Raw genomic sequence first — 17,505 nt, 5'->3', positions numbered from 1 at the left:
CCCTGGTAAGATCCGACCATAAAATGGTCACTTTCAAAGTCACCTTCTCCCCTGACCCCCCTCTAGCTAGGGTCAAACAAAAAAACTTCTCCAAAGCTGATTACAACCTCCTGAGGGATGGTATAAACAGCTTCACAGCCCCCTAACCCCTCTGTAGGAACTGGCACCAATGTCCAAATCTACACCAAAGTACTATACGAGCATTTATATAGATGCATGGAATCAGGAATACCAGACAGGACAAAATCATCCTCTACAAGGAAAAGTAAACCTGTCTGGTGGACATCTGCAATAACTAAACTATAAAACAAAAGGAAAAATTTGCTGTCCAGGACCAAGGAGGAGCAGATGCCCAATTAGAAGCAATCTTTCCTTAGCCTGAACAAGCAAATAAGAGAACCAGTGAAATCCTCTAAAGTGAACTTTGAGTCCAAATTAGCCACATGTACTAGAGACAATCATAAGGCCTTCTTCACATATGTCTGCAGTCTCAAAAGAAGCACCCAGATCTGTTCAGAATTGGTGGTCAAGGCCACCACATACACAAATGCTGTATATATATATCCAACCTACTGGCTGACAGAGTCAGTAAAAACTTCACCCCTCTGTCCCCCATCAGTAAATCAGGACATCCTCAGTACCTGCCCCCCTCCCTTATCTCTAGGGAAAAGGTCATTACTGCCCTTTCAAAGACAAAAAATACAGCTTCCATGGGACCCGATAACATCCCAGGCTGCATCCTACATGAACTCAGGCATGAACTTAAAGCACCATTAGGCACCCTATTCAACCAAAGCCTGAGTACTGGCTTTCTCCCAGCCGAGTGGAGGACAACCACTGTCATCCCTTTGCACAAAGGTGGAGCGTCCACCGATCTGGTGGGAAACTACCCTGATCTGCAAGGCCATGGAACGGATTACCATGGACCTCATTAACAGGGACATTGGCAACCTCCAAACACTCAACCCCACACAGTTTGGCTTTGTCAAGGGGAGGTCATATCTGTTAAATCTGATTGACTTTGAGACAGTCACCAAACCCATGGACGAGGGGAAGGCGGTGCACACCGCCTACCTTGACCTGGCCAAAGCCTTCGACACTATTCCCCACTCGGGCATAATAGATAAACTCTCTCAACTAGACATCAATCCATATGCTACCAGATTGGTAGCAAACTGGCTCATTGATAGAACCCACCTAATCAAAATAGGGGAAGCCACCTCAAGCAGTAAACCCATAATGAATGTCGTACCCTAGGGATCGGTCTTGGGGCATCTGTTATTCGGGATATACTTCTCTGAGGGGCAGGCCAAAACCAGTGGGTTATGGCTGACCAAATTTGCAGATGACTGCAAGCTGGGCGTGGTCATCAATTCCCAAAGTGATGTGGACGTCCTCCAAGAGGGTCTCACCCAAACAAATGACTGGTGCCAGAAACATGGTCTCACGGTGAATGTCAAAAATGATCATCATCCCCATTGGGGACAGTGACATCCCCACATATTATCACATTAATAACATCCTAAGCATACAATCAGTTGTGAGGGATTTGGGCACCCAGGTTGATAGCAACCTGACTTTTGACCACCATGTTGCTTCCATTGTACGGAAAGCTTTCACATGACCCACCTCATAAGTAAAGGCATCTCATCCAGGGACAAGAAGGTCATAACATCCCTGTATTTTTCCCTTAAAAGGTCAACTATTGAGTACAACGCCCCCCTTCGTCATGTACCTTGCAAAGCACATGCAGCAGCTGGAGAGACCATAGAGGTTCCTCACTAGGAGAATCCAAGGCCTCAAATATTTACCCTACACAGATAGACTAAAAGGTCTGGCTTCTACTCAGTTTCATACAGACTTCTCAGAGGTGACCTCTGTCTGGCATACAAAGCAATCTCAGATCCCGCCTTGATGGGACTGCTGCATATCCGCAAGTCAAGCTCCACTCGAGTAACAAACATGCACAACCTCAACCTGGTCTGTGACATCAACAGAACTTGTTGGCGGGACAGATTTGTGTCCCAGAGACTCCCTCATCTGTGAAATAGCCTCCCTCTCCATGTCAAGCAGCATACCTCATTATCCCTTTTAAGCGCAACCTGGCTAACTGGATGGGAAACAGAAAATACACCCCTGGGATTCCACCTGTGTCCCTGCTGGACATGGGTTTTTGGTGCTGACTTGTCTAAACATGGGCTAAACTCTTGGCTAGGCTTATAAGGACCTCAGGGCCAATAGCCTAGTAACTTCCTATGATCCTATGAACTACGTGGTACATACAGCATATCTAGACTGGACTACACAGTACATACAGCAATATCTGGACCCGACTACATGTTAAATACAGCACATCTGGAAAAGGCTATAATGTACATACAGCATATTTGGACCTGATGGTACATAAAGCATATCTGGATCTGACTACATGGTACATACATCATATTTGGGTCTGACTGCATGGTACATATAGCATCTCTGGACCTGACTAAGGCCTTTGACATTATTCACCATGTAGGCATTATTCACAAACTTGTAAATCTGAAAATAAATCCTTATGTTGGGTGGTATATAGCTAACTGGTTGACAAAACCTGTGTGGTATAGTTGCAAGTGCAACTTATGAAAGCAAAAAAGTTACCAGTGGTGTGCCACAGGGCTAAATGTTGTGCCCTCTCCTATTTGGCATCTATTTCTCAGACCTTCAAGCCAGCACTTCTGGCCTGTGGTTACTTAAGTTTGCAGCTGACTGTAATTTGTGAGTTGTAAAGTGATCTTCTACTAACTCAATTCCCTTAACAAGACCACGTTAACAGTTGGTACACAAACAATGCTCTAAAATTAGATATGAAAAAATATAGCTTAGTTAATTTTGGTGAACAAAACGTTTCCCCCATACCACATAGGTAAAGCACCTGTCCAATCTGACACTGTCGTAAGCTCTAAGCACTTTTATTGATAATTCCTTATTTTTTAACCATCACGTCACTGCAGTAGTTAGGAAAGCCTTCTATTTGGCTCATCTGTTTTCCATTAGTATCTCCTCTAGATCTAAAGAAGACTTAATTACCATTTACTCATATCTCGTCAGACCTGTTATTGAATATAATGCCTTTTCTGGCATATGTTTGTCTAAACATATAACTCAGCTTGACAGAAGTTAGAGGTTCCTAACTAAAAAGATTAAAGGCCTCAAAAATTTCAGTTATCATGACAGATGGGCAGCCCTCTCTCTGTATTCATTTTCTCACAAACTACTCACTGGGGGTCTATGACTAGCCTTTCCAGTCATGAAAGATGCAACCCTCTTTGACCTTCTATTCCTCAAATGTCAGGTTAAAGGAACTAAACCTTCATCAGCAATTAATAAAACTCAATAGCACATTAGATTCACATCCCAATGTATCCCCCACTTATGTAAGAAGCTTTAATAACATACAACCTTCAAGGTAAATCTGGACAACTGGGTGGATGGCCTCAAATTCTCCCGTGCTCCCCGCTAATCATTGCTATATTGCCCTGTAGAGGTTGAAGGGAGCTTCTGAATATAGGTTATAGGCTAGGCTTGTAATGGTCTGCTGGTCTGCAGACTGACTGCCTAGTTCTTATTTATGAACCTATATACTAACAGCAGAGATTCATAGCCCTAGACAATATAGAAACCATTGCACACATTTTATCATTGCCAGAATGCAAACAGAAACCACACCAGTAGTGATTTTCTATAGCAAACACTGACCGCTTAGGACATAGTTACAGCTTTCCTCTCTTCCTACCAGTGGTGCTAGCAGAACATGCAAACATCACACAGAAGGCACCCCAGCCATGAGCCAAACCACAGAATCATGCATTGAGGCAACTCTCATGCCAAATAATCTTACTTGCCAAATAAACACCCTTCGAGACCTTAAAAGGTATTACATTACTGCATACAAAGTATTTTACCATATCATCCAATACATCATCACAGAGTATCACAGCATAAACCTAATAATAAAGCAGTGGTCCCTACTGCAGTAGGTGCTGGGCCTTCTTTTTTCAGCTGCAGGCTGGTATGTGGGACAAGGGTTAGACATAAGGTTGTCGGGTGTCATCACAGTGCAGTCCTGAGGGCTAACCAAAGTTTCCGTTCCTCAAACACATCATGTACAGTGAAATTACTGTTGGAAATATGCTTGTGCACAATCCACGAAGGAAGTATGCTTGAGCACGTGAGACTGCATACCCATTTGATGGATGCATGCTTGTGCACAAGCTTATTTATTTATTTGCCATTTGTTAACTGGGTTAGTCTGGCTGGGCAGATGCCCATTTTCAGCACATACTCGAGGAGAGAAGCTCCAGATACTAAGATTACAATTAGTTACAAGCATAATACAGAGACAAACAATAAACATAAAAAGAGAATCTTATTTGTTTTTAACATTCATTACAAAAGTACATTTAGAGATCTTAAAATAACATGTAAATGATGCAGTTGTATGGTAAGAAATAGGAGGGAAGGACTAGTAAAGTAGGGAGCACTTACGTATAGCATGGGGTTAAGTAAGAGAAAAGAAATAGAGGGAAAGGGGCAAGGAACAAGGATGAAAGAGCTAGAGGAGACTTGTCTGATACTGTGAGCAGTGATTAAGAAAGAGACGCATTGTTACTGATATGGAAGTAGAAACATACAGCCAGGACAGTCTAAGGTTCAGCAAAAGGAAGACTGAGGCAAGGTGGGAGACAGAATGGCTGGGGAGGAACTGACTCAAGTAGGGTCTTTACAGGGGCACAGGTCCATAAGTAAGTACTAGGCTACATACATGTGAGAGTGCACATCCTGTTACGGTTGCATGCTCATGCACATACAAATGTGCTCAACCCATGATGGAAGTATGCTTGTGCACGTGAGTGCGCTCACCCTATGACACATTTTTATCAATACTCATGCTCTTTATCACCCTTCCTACTTGATCATTTTGCTCCCCCACTTTCTTACTGGTCCATTTGCCTCCCTCCTACCATGACTGACTGTTCTGGTGGAGTTACAGACTGTGGTGGGAGATTAGATGAGGTTTGTCCCTTTTTCCTCACCACTCCTGGTTGGTTGGCAGGTGAAGAATTTGCCTGGTACATTTCAGGACTTTTTTGTCACTGGCACAGGTTTCTGTGCTGTTTAGTTCTGCTCTAGAAGCTCTATGCACTGTTCTGAAGGATGTCACAACTGCAGCTCTCTCTTTCAGTGTCATCTTACCAGGTCTCCATGTGCTACCATGACACACACACACACACACAGACACAGACAGACACAGACAGACACAGACAGACACACACAGACACACACAGACACACACGCACGCACAAACTTTCACTGTCCTGGCCTGTCTTGAAAGAAGTCTAATTGACATGACATTATGGTAGTTTGTTATTTTTGACATAGATCCGTACATACATGTGTACATACATGCATACATAGGCAAATGCAGAAAGGTGGCAACAGTCACCACCCATGTTTGCCAAACAGTTCAGGGAAGATATGTCACATTGCTAGTAAAGAAAGAAAGGGTTGCATGTGGACCTGAAAACCTCAAAGTAGAGTTCTTACAGCCTGACTTCAAGGATTTGTGTTAACTTGTAAATGGCAATTACAGCAAGTCTTGATAAAAATGAAATAGTTCTGCTGAAAATCACCTTCAGCAAAAAAATAAATAAAGAAAGAAAGAAAAATTGCAGTGGGATACCCCCTCCATCTTCCATGTGAGAAGAAACCCTCCACACACCCTCTCTTACATAACTATATGGTAACACAACAGTGGGGAAAGCACAAAACCAGTCTTGTTAAAAGTGCTTTTCAGAAGAACTGTTTATATACATTAAGACTCACTGTAATCAACTAAGTTCAGTGGTCAGGCTCCTGGATTTAATATCCTGTACAGGTAAATTCAAAAACGCTGCGGACATGCAGGTATCACAATCATGAAGATGAATTAATAACATCCATGAAAGCAGGTAACTAACTGCAATGTGACATGGAGGACTCGTGGTGCACGGTACTCAAACAAGTAATGCAATTAATACAGAAATTAAAATAAAATTATAGCCAAAAGTAACTAAAGCAGTGGTGTTAAAGCACATGTTTAAATCTTTAACTCAAGGCATAAAAAAATCACATTTAACTTCATATAAACCATACTTTTCTTTCTAATTGTTCCAGGACTGCTGCTATTCTACGGCAGTCACTAATAAGCCCACTCAACCCAACAGATAAGAATTAGAAAATAAATACAATAACTAAAGCACAGAATGTGCATCATTTACATTTATCAACACAGAATCATGTAATAAATTTTCTGAACCCAAGGCAAAAATTATGAGTTTGAACTTCTTTCCTTTTAAAAGAGAAAAAAATTGCACCATTGCAGATTTACCTGGTCACTTGTATTGTGGTAATGAACCTTGGAATTGGCTGAAAATGGTGGTCGGTATTTATACATTGCAGGTGTTGAAGGGCTGATGGCGTTAGTTGAAATACTGCATTCTGAAATGTAAACACACAAAATTACAACAAACAACTAAAATGTCAACAAAGTGAAGACATATTAATAGATTTTCACTAAGGCAGAAGTTAAGAAACAGGCAGACACACACGCATGACAAAAAAAAAAAAAATACAACAAGAAAGGCTCTAAACTCCCAAACTGTCCCACACACACACAAAAAAAAAAAGCTGACCAGCAGCAGTCACTTACTGGGCCTATAGGATCTGTTATAGGCTCAACCCAAACAATGTCCAGGACCAGTGAGGAGATAAGAGTACAGTGGTATAGGGTCATACTGCTGCTGGAGAGTGTGCCCTAGCCCTCTCACACCCCATGGCAATATTGCGGGCTCTGCAATTACAGCTTACAACAGGTGCATACTCGCTTCCACATATGCACAACTGCCTGACCAAGCTGTATACTGCATGCGTGGAGTTCACCAGGCTCTAAATGCTGCAATTGCAATAAGTCTTGAGTGCCTCACTCCATTCAGGATGGGTGACTCAATATTGGCTGTTAATTCCCATCCTCCCTGTCCAGTCCCTACAGTGAGCATGCTGCTAGTCAAACATCAGTCTTCTGGGGGTAAGTAAGGACTTTATCCCTTTGCACTGCAGGCTGGATAAAATTTTCAAACAGTTTTATCACTGTAATTTTCTTAGCATTTTTGTAAGAAGTTATCAAGAATCAGAAAACATCTTAATCTATTCATACGACCTTTAGCACAGTCTTCCAAAGTTTACTTATGGGTATGTGCAATTAAGTTATGAACTACAAACACCTTTTTGCAGATGATAAAAATGCTAACCACCTAACACAAAACCAAAATAACATTTAAAGCTAGTAACAGTAAACGGATTCCAGATAGTGAATACAAAATTTCCTTGAAATGTGCATAATGAAGACAACTGATTTTTCAACTAACAGGAAGACTAAGAGCAATAAACAGGCTTAATGTTGCTCAGAGCAGTACAGATTTAACAGTGAAACATTTTTAAACAAGCTATAGATTGATATATATACGTGTAATATCTGTGTGTGAGTAATATTTTTGTGGAAGTGTGCTCACAAACACATTTTATGTGCTTTGTAGAAAAAAATTACCTTTTTATTGTCTAAGACTACATTTATAATACTAATTCGCCATCGTATACTTAGGGGTGTTCAATAGCTATCTTATATTTAGAGGTATTCCCAGATTTATTACAGTATAAAATAATAAAGAAGCACTGTTTTGTCCTTTTCTTTGATCTTCTAATGGATGGTGCTATTAATTTTAGAAACTCAGATGTCAGAAGTATACTGTAAAGTGATAAAGTTATGGTCTGTGCTACCTAACATAAGGCTAGCCATTTATAAACAAATCAGTATTGTTATTACACATCACAGCCAAAATATAGGTTTATAGGTAAGGACTAGGCTAGCTGCCCTTGTGAGCCATTTTAAGCCTAGTCAATTTCCCTCAAAGGTGAGAATCAAACCCTTTAGCTTTTGCCTGTGAAGTAAACAATTTAACATTACACTTTTTGTTTACAATATATAACTGACTGCCAAAACCTGAATTGTACAATTAATCTGATTACATATATTATTGTATTATTAATCTAATTACTTATAAGCTTAACCTCAAAATTTTCTACATCATTTGCATACCACTAAAAAAATGCCCCTTATTATATTTAGAAAAGATTTGTTTGCCTCTCTAAGCATGCAGCACAACTTACAAAAAGCTATTGTGTCAGTTTTAAAAATAGTCAGAATTGGGCTTTCTATTTTCCTGTAAACTATTTATAAGTTTCATTAACCCTTATACCCATATAAACTATCATTTATTTTTGCATAAACAACAACCATTAAGACAAAAAAAAAAAAAAAAAAAAACAAACAAAAAAAACCCATCATGAACCACTAGAGGTCAGTATTATGCCATTTTTTTTAAATTGGTTGATTTCTCTCATAAAAAGATAGTTAATGATTTTTATACTACTCTACAGACATTAAGATGTAAAATATAAACATTTAATTACACTTTTACTAAAATACTTCCACAGCAGCACAAACAAAAAGCCAAAGATCCAAAAGATGTTGCCAGGCTCCAGATGAACAACAGCAAATTTATTGTAGAACAGTAAAACAAAAAGATAATCCCGGTTAGTGCTTTTGTCTCACTTCTATTAACTCTGAAACTTCTTCAGACTGATTGTTTATGGGTATACCAAACACTTTACATACTAAAAAAAAAAAAATCACATGACCCAAAAAGTACAGTTTTGTACCTACCATAAATGTAGATGTCCGATAGATATGCAACTGCAGTCATAACATATGGGTTGTCCTGCCTCAGGCAGCCCTCGGTCGGCCGGATTCCAAAGTCTGGGTCCGACGTCGGCTGATGTCGCATTTCTCTCCGACGTCAGAGCGGCTGGAGTATATAAGCATCAGCCGACGCCATCTTCTTCAGTGTTTATTGCCCCAGATGCCAGGTGCCCTCCAAGGAAGGCTGTAATCAAATTGGAAGAAAAACAGATTTCCAGACAAATAAATAAGCAATAAACAGATACACCATAACAGATATCCCCAGCTAAGGGTAACAGGGATAGGAGTGGACCCAAGGCATAGAGGGGAAGGAGGGAGGGAAAACCCGACTGCAGTTGCATATCTATCGGACATCTACATTTATGGTAGGTACAAAACTGTACTATGTCCTTCAAGAATGCAACTGCAGTCATAACATATGGGTTGAATACCATAGCTTAGCTGGGGGAGGTGGAATGCTCTAAGAAAAGGATGGTGTAGCTATCAATCCCTGCAGGACTGCAGAAGCAAAGCCTGCTCTGGATCTGGAATATAGAGGAAGGTTGTAGTGTTTGGAAAATGTATGCACGGAGCTCCATGTAGCAGCTTCTAGAATGTCTTTTGTAGGCACCCCTCTTAAGAATGCTGTAGAGGTGGCTGTAGCTCTGGTGGAGTGTGGTCTGACATTGGCTGGCACACTCTTTCCATGGAAGGAATAACAAAATCTGATGCAATGTCCAATCCATTTTGAAATTGTCTGTTTTGAAATTGCTTTTCCTTGTACTCCAGGGGCGTAAGCTGCAAAAAGCTGATCAGACTTCCTACTGGTCTTGGTTCTGTCCAGGTAGTAGCGAAGCTGTCTGTGAATGTCCAAGGTATGCAACAGTCTTTCCCCTTTGTTCTCAGGATTGGGAAAGAAAGTAGGCAGGTGAATTGCTTGATTTAAAGAGACCCTAGATACCACTTTTGGGAGAAAGGTAGGGTTAGTTCGTAAGGAGACCCTGTCTCTGTGAAAAGTTATGAACGGTGGTATAGCCATTAGGGCCTGTAATTCCGAAACCCTTCTTGCTGAGGTAATGGTCAACAGGAATGCTGTCTTCCAGGAAAGAAATTGTAAATCCACAGAAGCTGCTGGCTCAAAGGGAGGTAAAGTCAATTTTTCTAGGACAAAGTTGAGGTCCCAAGCTGGTACTGGTGCCCTTCTTGGGGGCTTTATATTCTTGATTCCTCTAAGAAATTGTCTTAACAAAGGATGTGAAAACACAGGTGGATCAGTGTTGTATCTAGCTGAGATAGCTGAAGCATGTATTTTTATAGAGGAGTATGAGAGCCCATTATGTAGCATATCTGCCAAATATTCCAGGATGAGTGGGATGCTCAAAAGTGATGCATCATGGCCCTTGGTGGTATTCCAAATGCTGAATCTCTTCCATTTGTCTGAGTAAACCTTTCTGGTGGATGGTCAGCGGGCTTCTGTCAGTATCCGCTGAACTTCTTTGGAAAGAGGTAGGTTGAGGTTATTCATGGGATCTCCCAAGCTGTTAGCTGTAGCGTCTGGATGTTGGGATGAACTGTCCTGAAGTTGTGTTGAGTCAAAAGTTGGGGCCATTGAGGGAGGGCCCATGTTTTGTTGTGACATATGCTCCGTAGTAGTGGGTACCAGTGCTGTCTTGGCCAGTCTGGAGCTATTAGTATCCCCTTGGGCTGCTCTGCTTTGATCTTTAGTAACACTGTGGTCATCAGTGGCAGAGGTGGGAATGCATAGATTTTTAGGGAGCTCCAGTTGAATGAGAGAGCATCTATTTTCCATACTTTTGGATGATATGTCCTTGAACAAAACTTCTGTATTTGATGATTGAGGTGGGAGGCAAATAGGTCTATGTCCGGCCTGCCCCATGTCGAAGTGAGTCGTATAAAGATTTCTGGATGTAACCTCCATTCGTGTGGGTCTAGGAAATTCCTGCTTAGACTGTCTGCCAGAACATTGTCTTTGCCTGGAACAAACTGGGAATGCAACTGTATGTTTAGGCTCAGTGATTTTTCCCAAAGATTCATTGTCAGTCTGCAAAGGGGGTAAGAATGAGTGCCCCCCTGCTTGTTTATGTACCACATCACAGTGGTATTGTCTGTCCGTATTAGTAGGTGGCCTGGTTGTAGTTGTTGTCCGAAGGCCTCGATGGCATGCATTACTGCCAGCATTTCTTTTTGGTTGATGTGCAGATGTGTTTCCATTGGAGACCATTGTCCTTGAATACATCTGCCCTCCATGTGCGCCCCTCATCCAAGGTCTGAGGCGTCTGTAGTCATGGTCTGTGTTATCTGAGGTTTTTTGAATGACATACCTGTGTTTGACTGGCTTACTGAGGCCCACCATAGAAATTCCTTTTGAAGACATGGAATGAGTGGTATGGTTGCTTCTAGGTTGTTGCTGTGTTGAGACCATAAGCTTTTTAGGTACCATTGAAGCTTTCCATGTGTAGTCTTGCTAGTGGCACCAGGAGAATGCAGGATGCCATGTAACCCAGGGCCTGTAGGAATCTCCTTGCAGTCATCTGGGTGAGCTTTGCTAAAGTTTTGAAGTAAAGAGTTAGCTTCTTTTGCTTGTCTTCTGTCAGGTAAGCCATTTGAGAGGCCGTGTCTAGTTTGGCTCCTAAGAAGGTCATTTGCTGGGATGGCTGAAGTCTTGACTTTTGAAAGTTGACTGTGTATCCCAGAGCCTGTAGCAAATGTATGACATAATTCAAGTTTTTTGTCAAAGTTAGTTTGTCGTCCGCTTTTATGAGGCAATCGTCCAGGTACGGGTAGATTTGAATCCCCTGTAGCCTGCAATGAGCAATTACTGAAGCCAGGCATTTCGTGAATACTCTGGGCGCAGTAGATAAGCCAAATGGCAATGCTGAGAATTGATAATGCTCTGGCCCTGCAAGAAATCTGAGGTATCTTCTGCAGCTGTGTCTGATAGGGACATGCAGGTATGCCTCCTTGAGGTCCAGAGTAATCAGCCAAGACCCCTTGCCCAGCATGGGAAGGAGTTGCTGTAGAGTCAGCATTTTGAACTTTGGTACTATGAGAAAAGTGTTTAAAGCGGACAAGTCCAGTATTGGTCTCCATTGAGTTTCTTTTCTTGGAACAAGGAACAGTCTTGAGTAAAACCCCTGACCTTGTTCTTGTTGTGGAACTTTTTCTATTGCTTTGATCTGAGCAAGCAGAGAAATTTGTTTGATAGCCTCTGCCCTCTGGTTTTGTGGCAGGTTTGGCATGCCCAGTTTTCTTGGCAAGGTATGAAAATGGAACCTGTAACCGTAGTCTATAATGTCCAAAATCCATTTGTCCTATGTCAGTTTGTGCCAATTTCTTGTAAACAGAGATAATTTTCTGCCCAAAGGAGCTTCTGCTTGCTCCTTGGTAAGCAGACCTAGAGGAAAGTCATTGAGAATGTCCCTGTGGGGCGGGAGAAACCCCTGTGTCACTTCTTTGGTTTGCTGGTTGCCATTGTCGTCCCCTGTAGGATCCTCTGTATTGGCCTCTTCCTCGGGCATGCCTGCTTTTGCCCCTTTGAAATCTTTCAGGATTAGGAAAGGACCAGTTTTTTGAAGGCCAGTTCCTGCTGAATCTAGGTGGCTGAACCTGGAGGAAATCTTTGACTGTCTGAACTGACTTGGCTTTTTCCTCAATGGACTTTAACACATCTTTAGCACTAGCACCAAAAAGCTTGTTCTTTTCCAAGGGTGCATCAAGAAGTTTTGCCTTAACATGATCTGGTAAAGGTTGATCTTTTAACCATGCATGTCTACGAATGACCGCCCATTCATAGCTGCCCTACATGAAGCTTCCAATGCATCATATCCACACTGTAGAAAGTGATTGCTAACTTGCTGAGAATTGTGTACAGCCTCCTGCAAAGACTTCCTATCTAAAGGTTCAGGGGAGCCAATCTTTTCTGTAAATCATCTAACAGGAAATCCTGACATTGAAACATGTGAAAGAGACAATTGAGAGCTCTCATAGATAAAGTAGTGGAGGTGTAGACCTTCTTCCCCCATCTCTCTAAGGACCTTGCTTCCCTGTCGGAGGGCAAAGGGATTTTGGAGGTGGTAGCTGAAACCCCTTTAGGCCCCTGGGAAATTGTTTCTAAATCAACGGCATGGGCCCTAAAGAAATGGGAATGGGTTTCTGGGACCCTATAGTATCTGTCAGGCTTGACAGGAGCAGGAGGAAGAGTATCAGGGGTAACACTGGAATCAGAGTATAAATCATCCAAAACATCAAGCACAGGAGGTATAGCTAAGGGTCTGTGTTGGGGCTTTTTAAGGAAGGTTCGAAGGCGCTTTCTGGAATCTGAATATTCCTGGCCTTGCCACTTAAAATGCTCCCTCATGGAATGCAGAACTTCCCCAAAAGACATATCCTCTGGAGGAGAAGCCGAGGGGATAGAATCCTCTGCATCTGAATCCTCATAGGTCTGGAAGGGCTCTTCCTGGCTTTCGGAATGAACAGAGTCCTCAGAATCTTAATCTGTGGGAAGAGGGTCAGGGGGTTCAACCCTGGGCCTCTTATCAGGAGGAGTCTGGGATCCTCTCTCAGGATGGGCCTGGGAACCTCTGATCAGGGAAATTAAATCTGCGGCCATAGCCATGATTTGAGTTTCAGGAGTAGGATGAGGTAAGGTCTTAGCAGAAAGATGCTTGGACTTGCTGGCTGCCTTGGCACGCGTGTAGGCCTTGATAGACATGGACATGGGAGGCCTAGCCGCTCCACGTGCAGGAGTGACCTTATCTACAGCAATGGTCTCGGGCATTTCCTCGGTTTCAGTATCCGGAGGAAAGTCAATAACTGGCGTCGGAGTTGGCTCCAGTATCGGAGGTATCAGTAATGCAGTGTCTTCGGTTCGGAGCGGTGGAATAACCGCCTCAGAGAGAACCGGAGCACTCGCGGTTAATTTTGGCGTGGTGTCGGTGGAAGACGCGGGCCGAGGATGTCGGTCCCGGTCTTTTCGTTTCTTAGGAGTCTGTGTTGACGGTTGTTCCGATGGCATCGTATAATCAAATTTATCGCCGAAAAAGTCTTCAGCGCACTCCACCCGACGCCTGAGAGTGCGCTTGTTAAAGCGAGCACAGGCGGCACAGGCCGAGACGTCGTGGTCTGGGCCTAGGCAAGGGAGGCAGTAAGAGTGGAAATCCTTATGAGGTATTTGTTTACCACAAGACAAACAATTATTTACTTTTTCAGTAATTTCTGACATCGGCTGAGGCAAGAAAAGGTCCCCAACGGGGTACTTAGCTTTTTTGATGACTTCGGATTCGAAGAATACAGGAGCTGACCGACCGGCACTTGCGAACTGCTTCTGCTTCGGGCACCACGCGGCAAGAAAGACTGAAGAAGATTGCGTCGGCTGATGCCTATATACTCCAGCCGCTCTGACGTCGGAGAGAAATGCGACATCAGCCGACGTCGGACCCAGACTTTGGAATCCGGCCGACCGAGGGCTGCCTGAGGCAGGACAACCCATATGTTATGACTGCAGTTGCATTCTTGAAGGACATTGTCACATGACTATTATAAAAACTTTTTTACAAAGTTTTTTTATTTATTTATTTTATTTTAAATGTACACTTTCCATACATAAACATTTATATCAATAAATTAGTGTTTGAGGCTCTTCCTTTTTAAATACATTGCAAATTCCTCTCTGTTATTGAGACCTGGTGGAAAGCAAGCATTAAACCTGACTTGCTAACAATATTCTAGCCAGCCTAGCTCTTCCTCAATATTTGCTATATTAAGACTATTAGAAAGTGCTTCCAAAACTATAAATTTAAACTCAACCTTACATTTATTCATTTAATAGTGTTTGCTCTATGCATCCTTTTCATCCCCAGTTTGAACAGCAAACTTATGCTCATATATCCTTCTATATAACTCACGAGTAGTTCTTCCCACATAAAAGGATTTACATTCTACACAAAAACTCAAGTACACTATATTTTTAAACTTACAAATGAATAACCCTGGAATCTTAATTATTTTTCCTCCCATCTCTACTTCATCAGTGTCTGTGTAAATATATTTACACATATTGCAATTCAAACAATTATACATTCCACATTTTTGTTTCTCGTCTTTGGTTTTATTCAATTTGCCTTGAAAATAATTTTTGTAATTTTTAGTTCTTTTCTGGGTGAACTTTGGCTGGTCCCCTAGCTTTTGAAGCAATTCACTATTAGTTCTAAATATAACCCAATTCCTATTTATTACTTTTTTAAAGCTTGAGCATCTACACTATTTTGTATAGCCATAGATGTTCCATATATAAATGGACATCTCTCATCTAAAATAGGTCCTATTGTTCTTCCTTCAATTTCTTCTTCTAATATTTTATTCACCTCTATTTCTGGGTACCCCCTTTTTACTATTTTATCACAAAACAAATTTGCTTCTTCCACAAAATCTGCTTCTTTTTTCATTAACCTACTTATTCTAGACAACTGTCCTTTGACTATATTTATTTTTGTCTTTTTGGGGGTGCATACTAGAAAAATGCAAGTACATATTGTTTTGTACTTCCTTTTTATATATCCTAGTTGCTAACTTGTTATTTTCTTTGTACACAGTTAAATCTACAAAAATAATCTCCTTTTTATTAACATGGTGAGTAAATTTCAAATATGTGTAAATATTATTTATGTAAGTAAGAAACTCTTCAAATATTTCATTCTTCCCTCTCCACACAGTAAAAACATCATCAATAAATCTCAACATTATTATAATGCTGTTTTTATATTTGCTTTCTAATATATGCATCACTTCCCATCCATGCATAAAGACATTGGCATAACCTGGGGCTAATGCTGCCCGCATCGCAACTCCATTAACTTGAACATAAATTTCATCATAAAATGCTATATAATTATAATTCAACACAATTGGAATTCATAGATGCAATATTCACAATGGTATAAGGCCAACTCGGTTCCAAGGGCTCGGAACTGAACCCATCAGTGATGAATAGGAAGAAGATTAACAACTTCAGATGGTTGGTTACTTTTATCCAGACATCCCCCATCAAGCAGTTATAGACACTTCTACATACAGTTCAGAGATCAGATTGTGATAAAACAGGATGTCGTGTAATGTCTTTCCCCTTTGTTACAAAGTTGCCAGACTTTAAAATATTACATAAAATAAAAACCACAGGTAAACTATTAAATCAAGGAGATGTATTCAAATATATATTCAAATGTATTTAATATAAATAACAAAGCAGCAGCAAGCAACGGAAAGTAAAACTGTAGCACTTTACCTGTATCACCTTCAAGGAGTATAAAAGACCAAAAATCTTAGAATCTTTGAAAAATAATGAGGAGCCGACATATAAGGGACACAGATTGGGCTACTTTACTAAGGAAGACATAGAAAAGAGAATTGGTATTGAAGGATGTAGTTTGGCTATGTTCTATTGTCTTCCTAAGATGCATAAATATCCTTCTAACCCCCCTGGGATCCAGATAGTATCAGCTTGCAAGTATTTTTTGCATAATATTGCTTTACTACTTCATGAGTTTTTGTGCCCTCTTGTTCTTAAACTCCCTTCGTATATTAGGCACACTTCGGATTTTTTTATTTAAGTTAAATGGTTTAAAATGGAATATCAATATGTACTGGTTGTCTTTGGATGTGAAGAGTTTGTATACAAATATATTAAACATGTCTATGGTATTCAGGCCCTTTATTATTTTTGGGAGGATAGTCCCCTTTCTAGTTATGTTATTGAATTAGTTCAATTTTGTTTGTATAATACTTTTGAGTTTAATAATGTTGTATATCACTTACAGAGTACAGCCACGGGGGCACCTGTTGCCCCCATGTATGCTAATTTGTTAATGGGATTGTTTGAAATTGAGTATACTTATAAACATGATTTTAAGAATTTTTTAATACATTTTTTTCGTTATATATATTTCATTTTTGTTTGCTGTAGTGGTTATAATCAGATTGCAAACTTTGTGGATGATTTACAAAGAAATAGGTTTTATTTGTCCTTTGATGGACTACAATGGGACCATGATATTGTGTACTTGGATGTTAAGTTGAAGGGTTGTGAGAATGGGGAAGTTTTTTAAGCTCTGTACATAGAAAATTTGAGGACAGCGGTAGTACCTACATGGTACTAGCTGCCATCCACCTCCGTAACTATTCTCTTTGCCTTGTGGCAAATTTTTGTGACTGAGGAGGTTGTGTAACAATGAATCTGACTTTTCTAGAGAAATTAAATCTACTGTTAATATGTTCTTATCTAAAGGTAATGACAGATTTGTAGTGGAGAATGCACTCTATAGGGTAAGGGGAGAAATAGGGGTAAAAGAAAAAAGTAGACGTTTTCATGTTCAAGGCTATTTAAGGAATAGGTAGAATAACTGAATTGAATAAATGAATAAAAAAACTGAATTGCCCGCAGAGCTTTTTTTCTCTCCAGGTCTCTGCTTGTAAGATCCTATGGCTGACTGTTACTACTATGTTACCAAAATTTAATAAATTGTTTTCTGGTCCTGAGGAGCTTTTTATTCCCCGGGCCTCTGATGAAAATGAGCCAAAAGCTCATCCAGACTAACCCGGTTAAGAAATGTAAAATAAATAAATAAAATAAATAAATAAATAAATATGCCTTCTACATATAATAGTGATGATAAAAA

At 40.7% G+C, this 17,505-nt stretch overlaps 1 protein-coding gene across 1 annotated transcript in view; it reads right to left on the bottom strand.

Annotated features, from left to right (window-relative positions):
• ZDHHC8 (zinc finger DHHC-type palmitoyltransferase 8) overlaps positions 1–17,505 on the bottom strand; it is a 1,092,273-nt gene that overhangs the window by 43,569 nt on the left and 1,031,199 nt on the right. Inside the window, exon 9 of the mRNA XM_044068712.1 lies at positions 6,410–6,519. Within this exon, the coding sequence (XP_043924647.1) occupies positions 6,410–6,519 (110 nt within the window). The remainder of the gene's footprint in view (positions 1–6,409; positions 6,520–17,505) is intronic.

The sequence above is a fragment of the Protopterus annectens genome, chromosome 4.part0 (assembly GCF_019279795.1).
Source record: "Protopterus annectens isolate FY-2018-M chromosome 4.part0, PAN1.0, whole genome shotgun sequence".
In the NCBI taxonomy this organism is placed as follows: domain Eukaryota; kingdom Metazoa; phylum Chordata; order Ceratodontiformes; family Protopteridae; genus Protopterus; species Protopterus annectens.
This window is presented reverse-complemented; position numbering and strand designations above follow the sequence as displayed.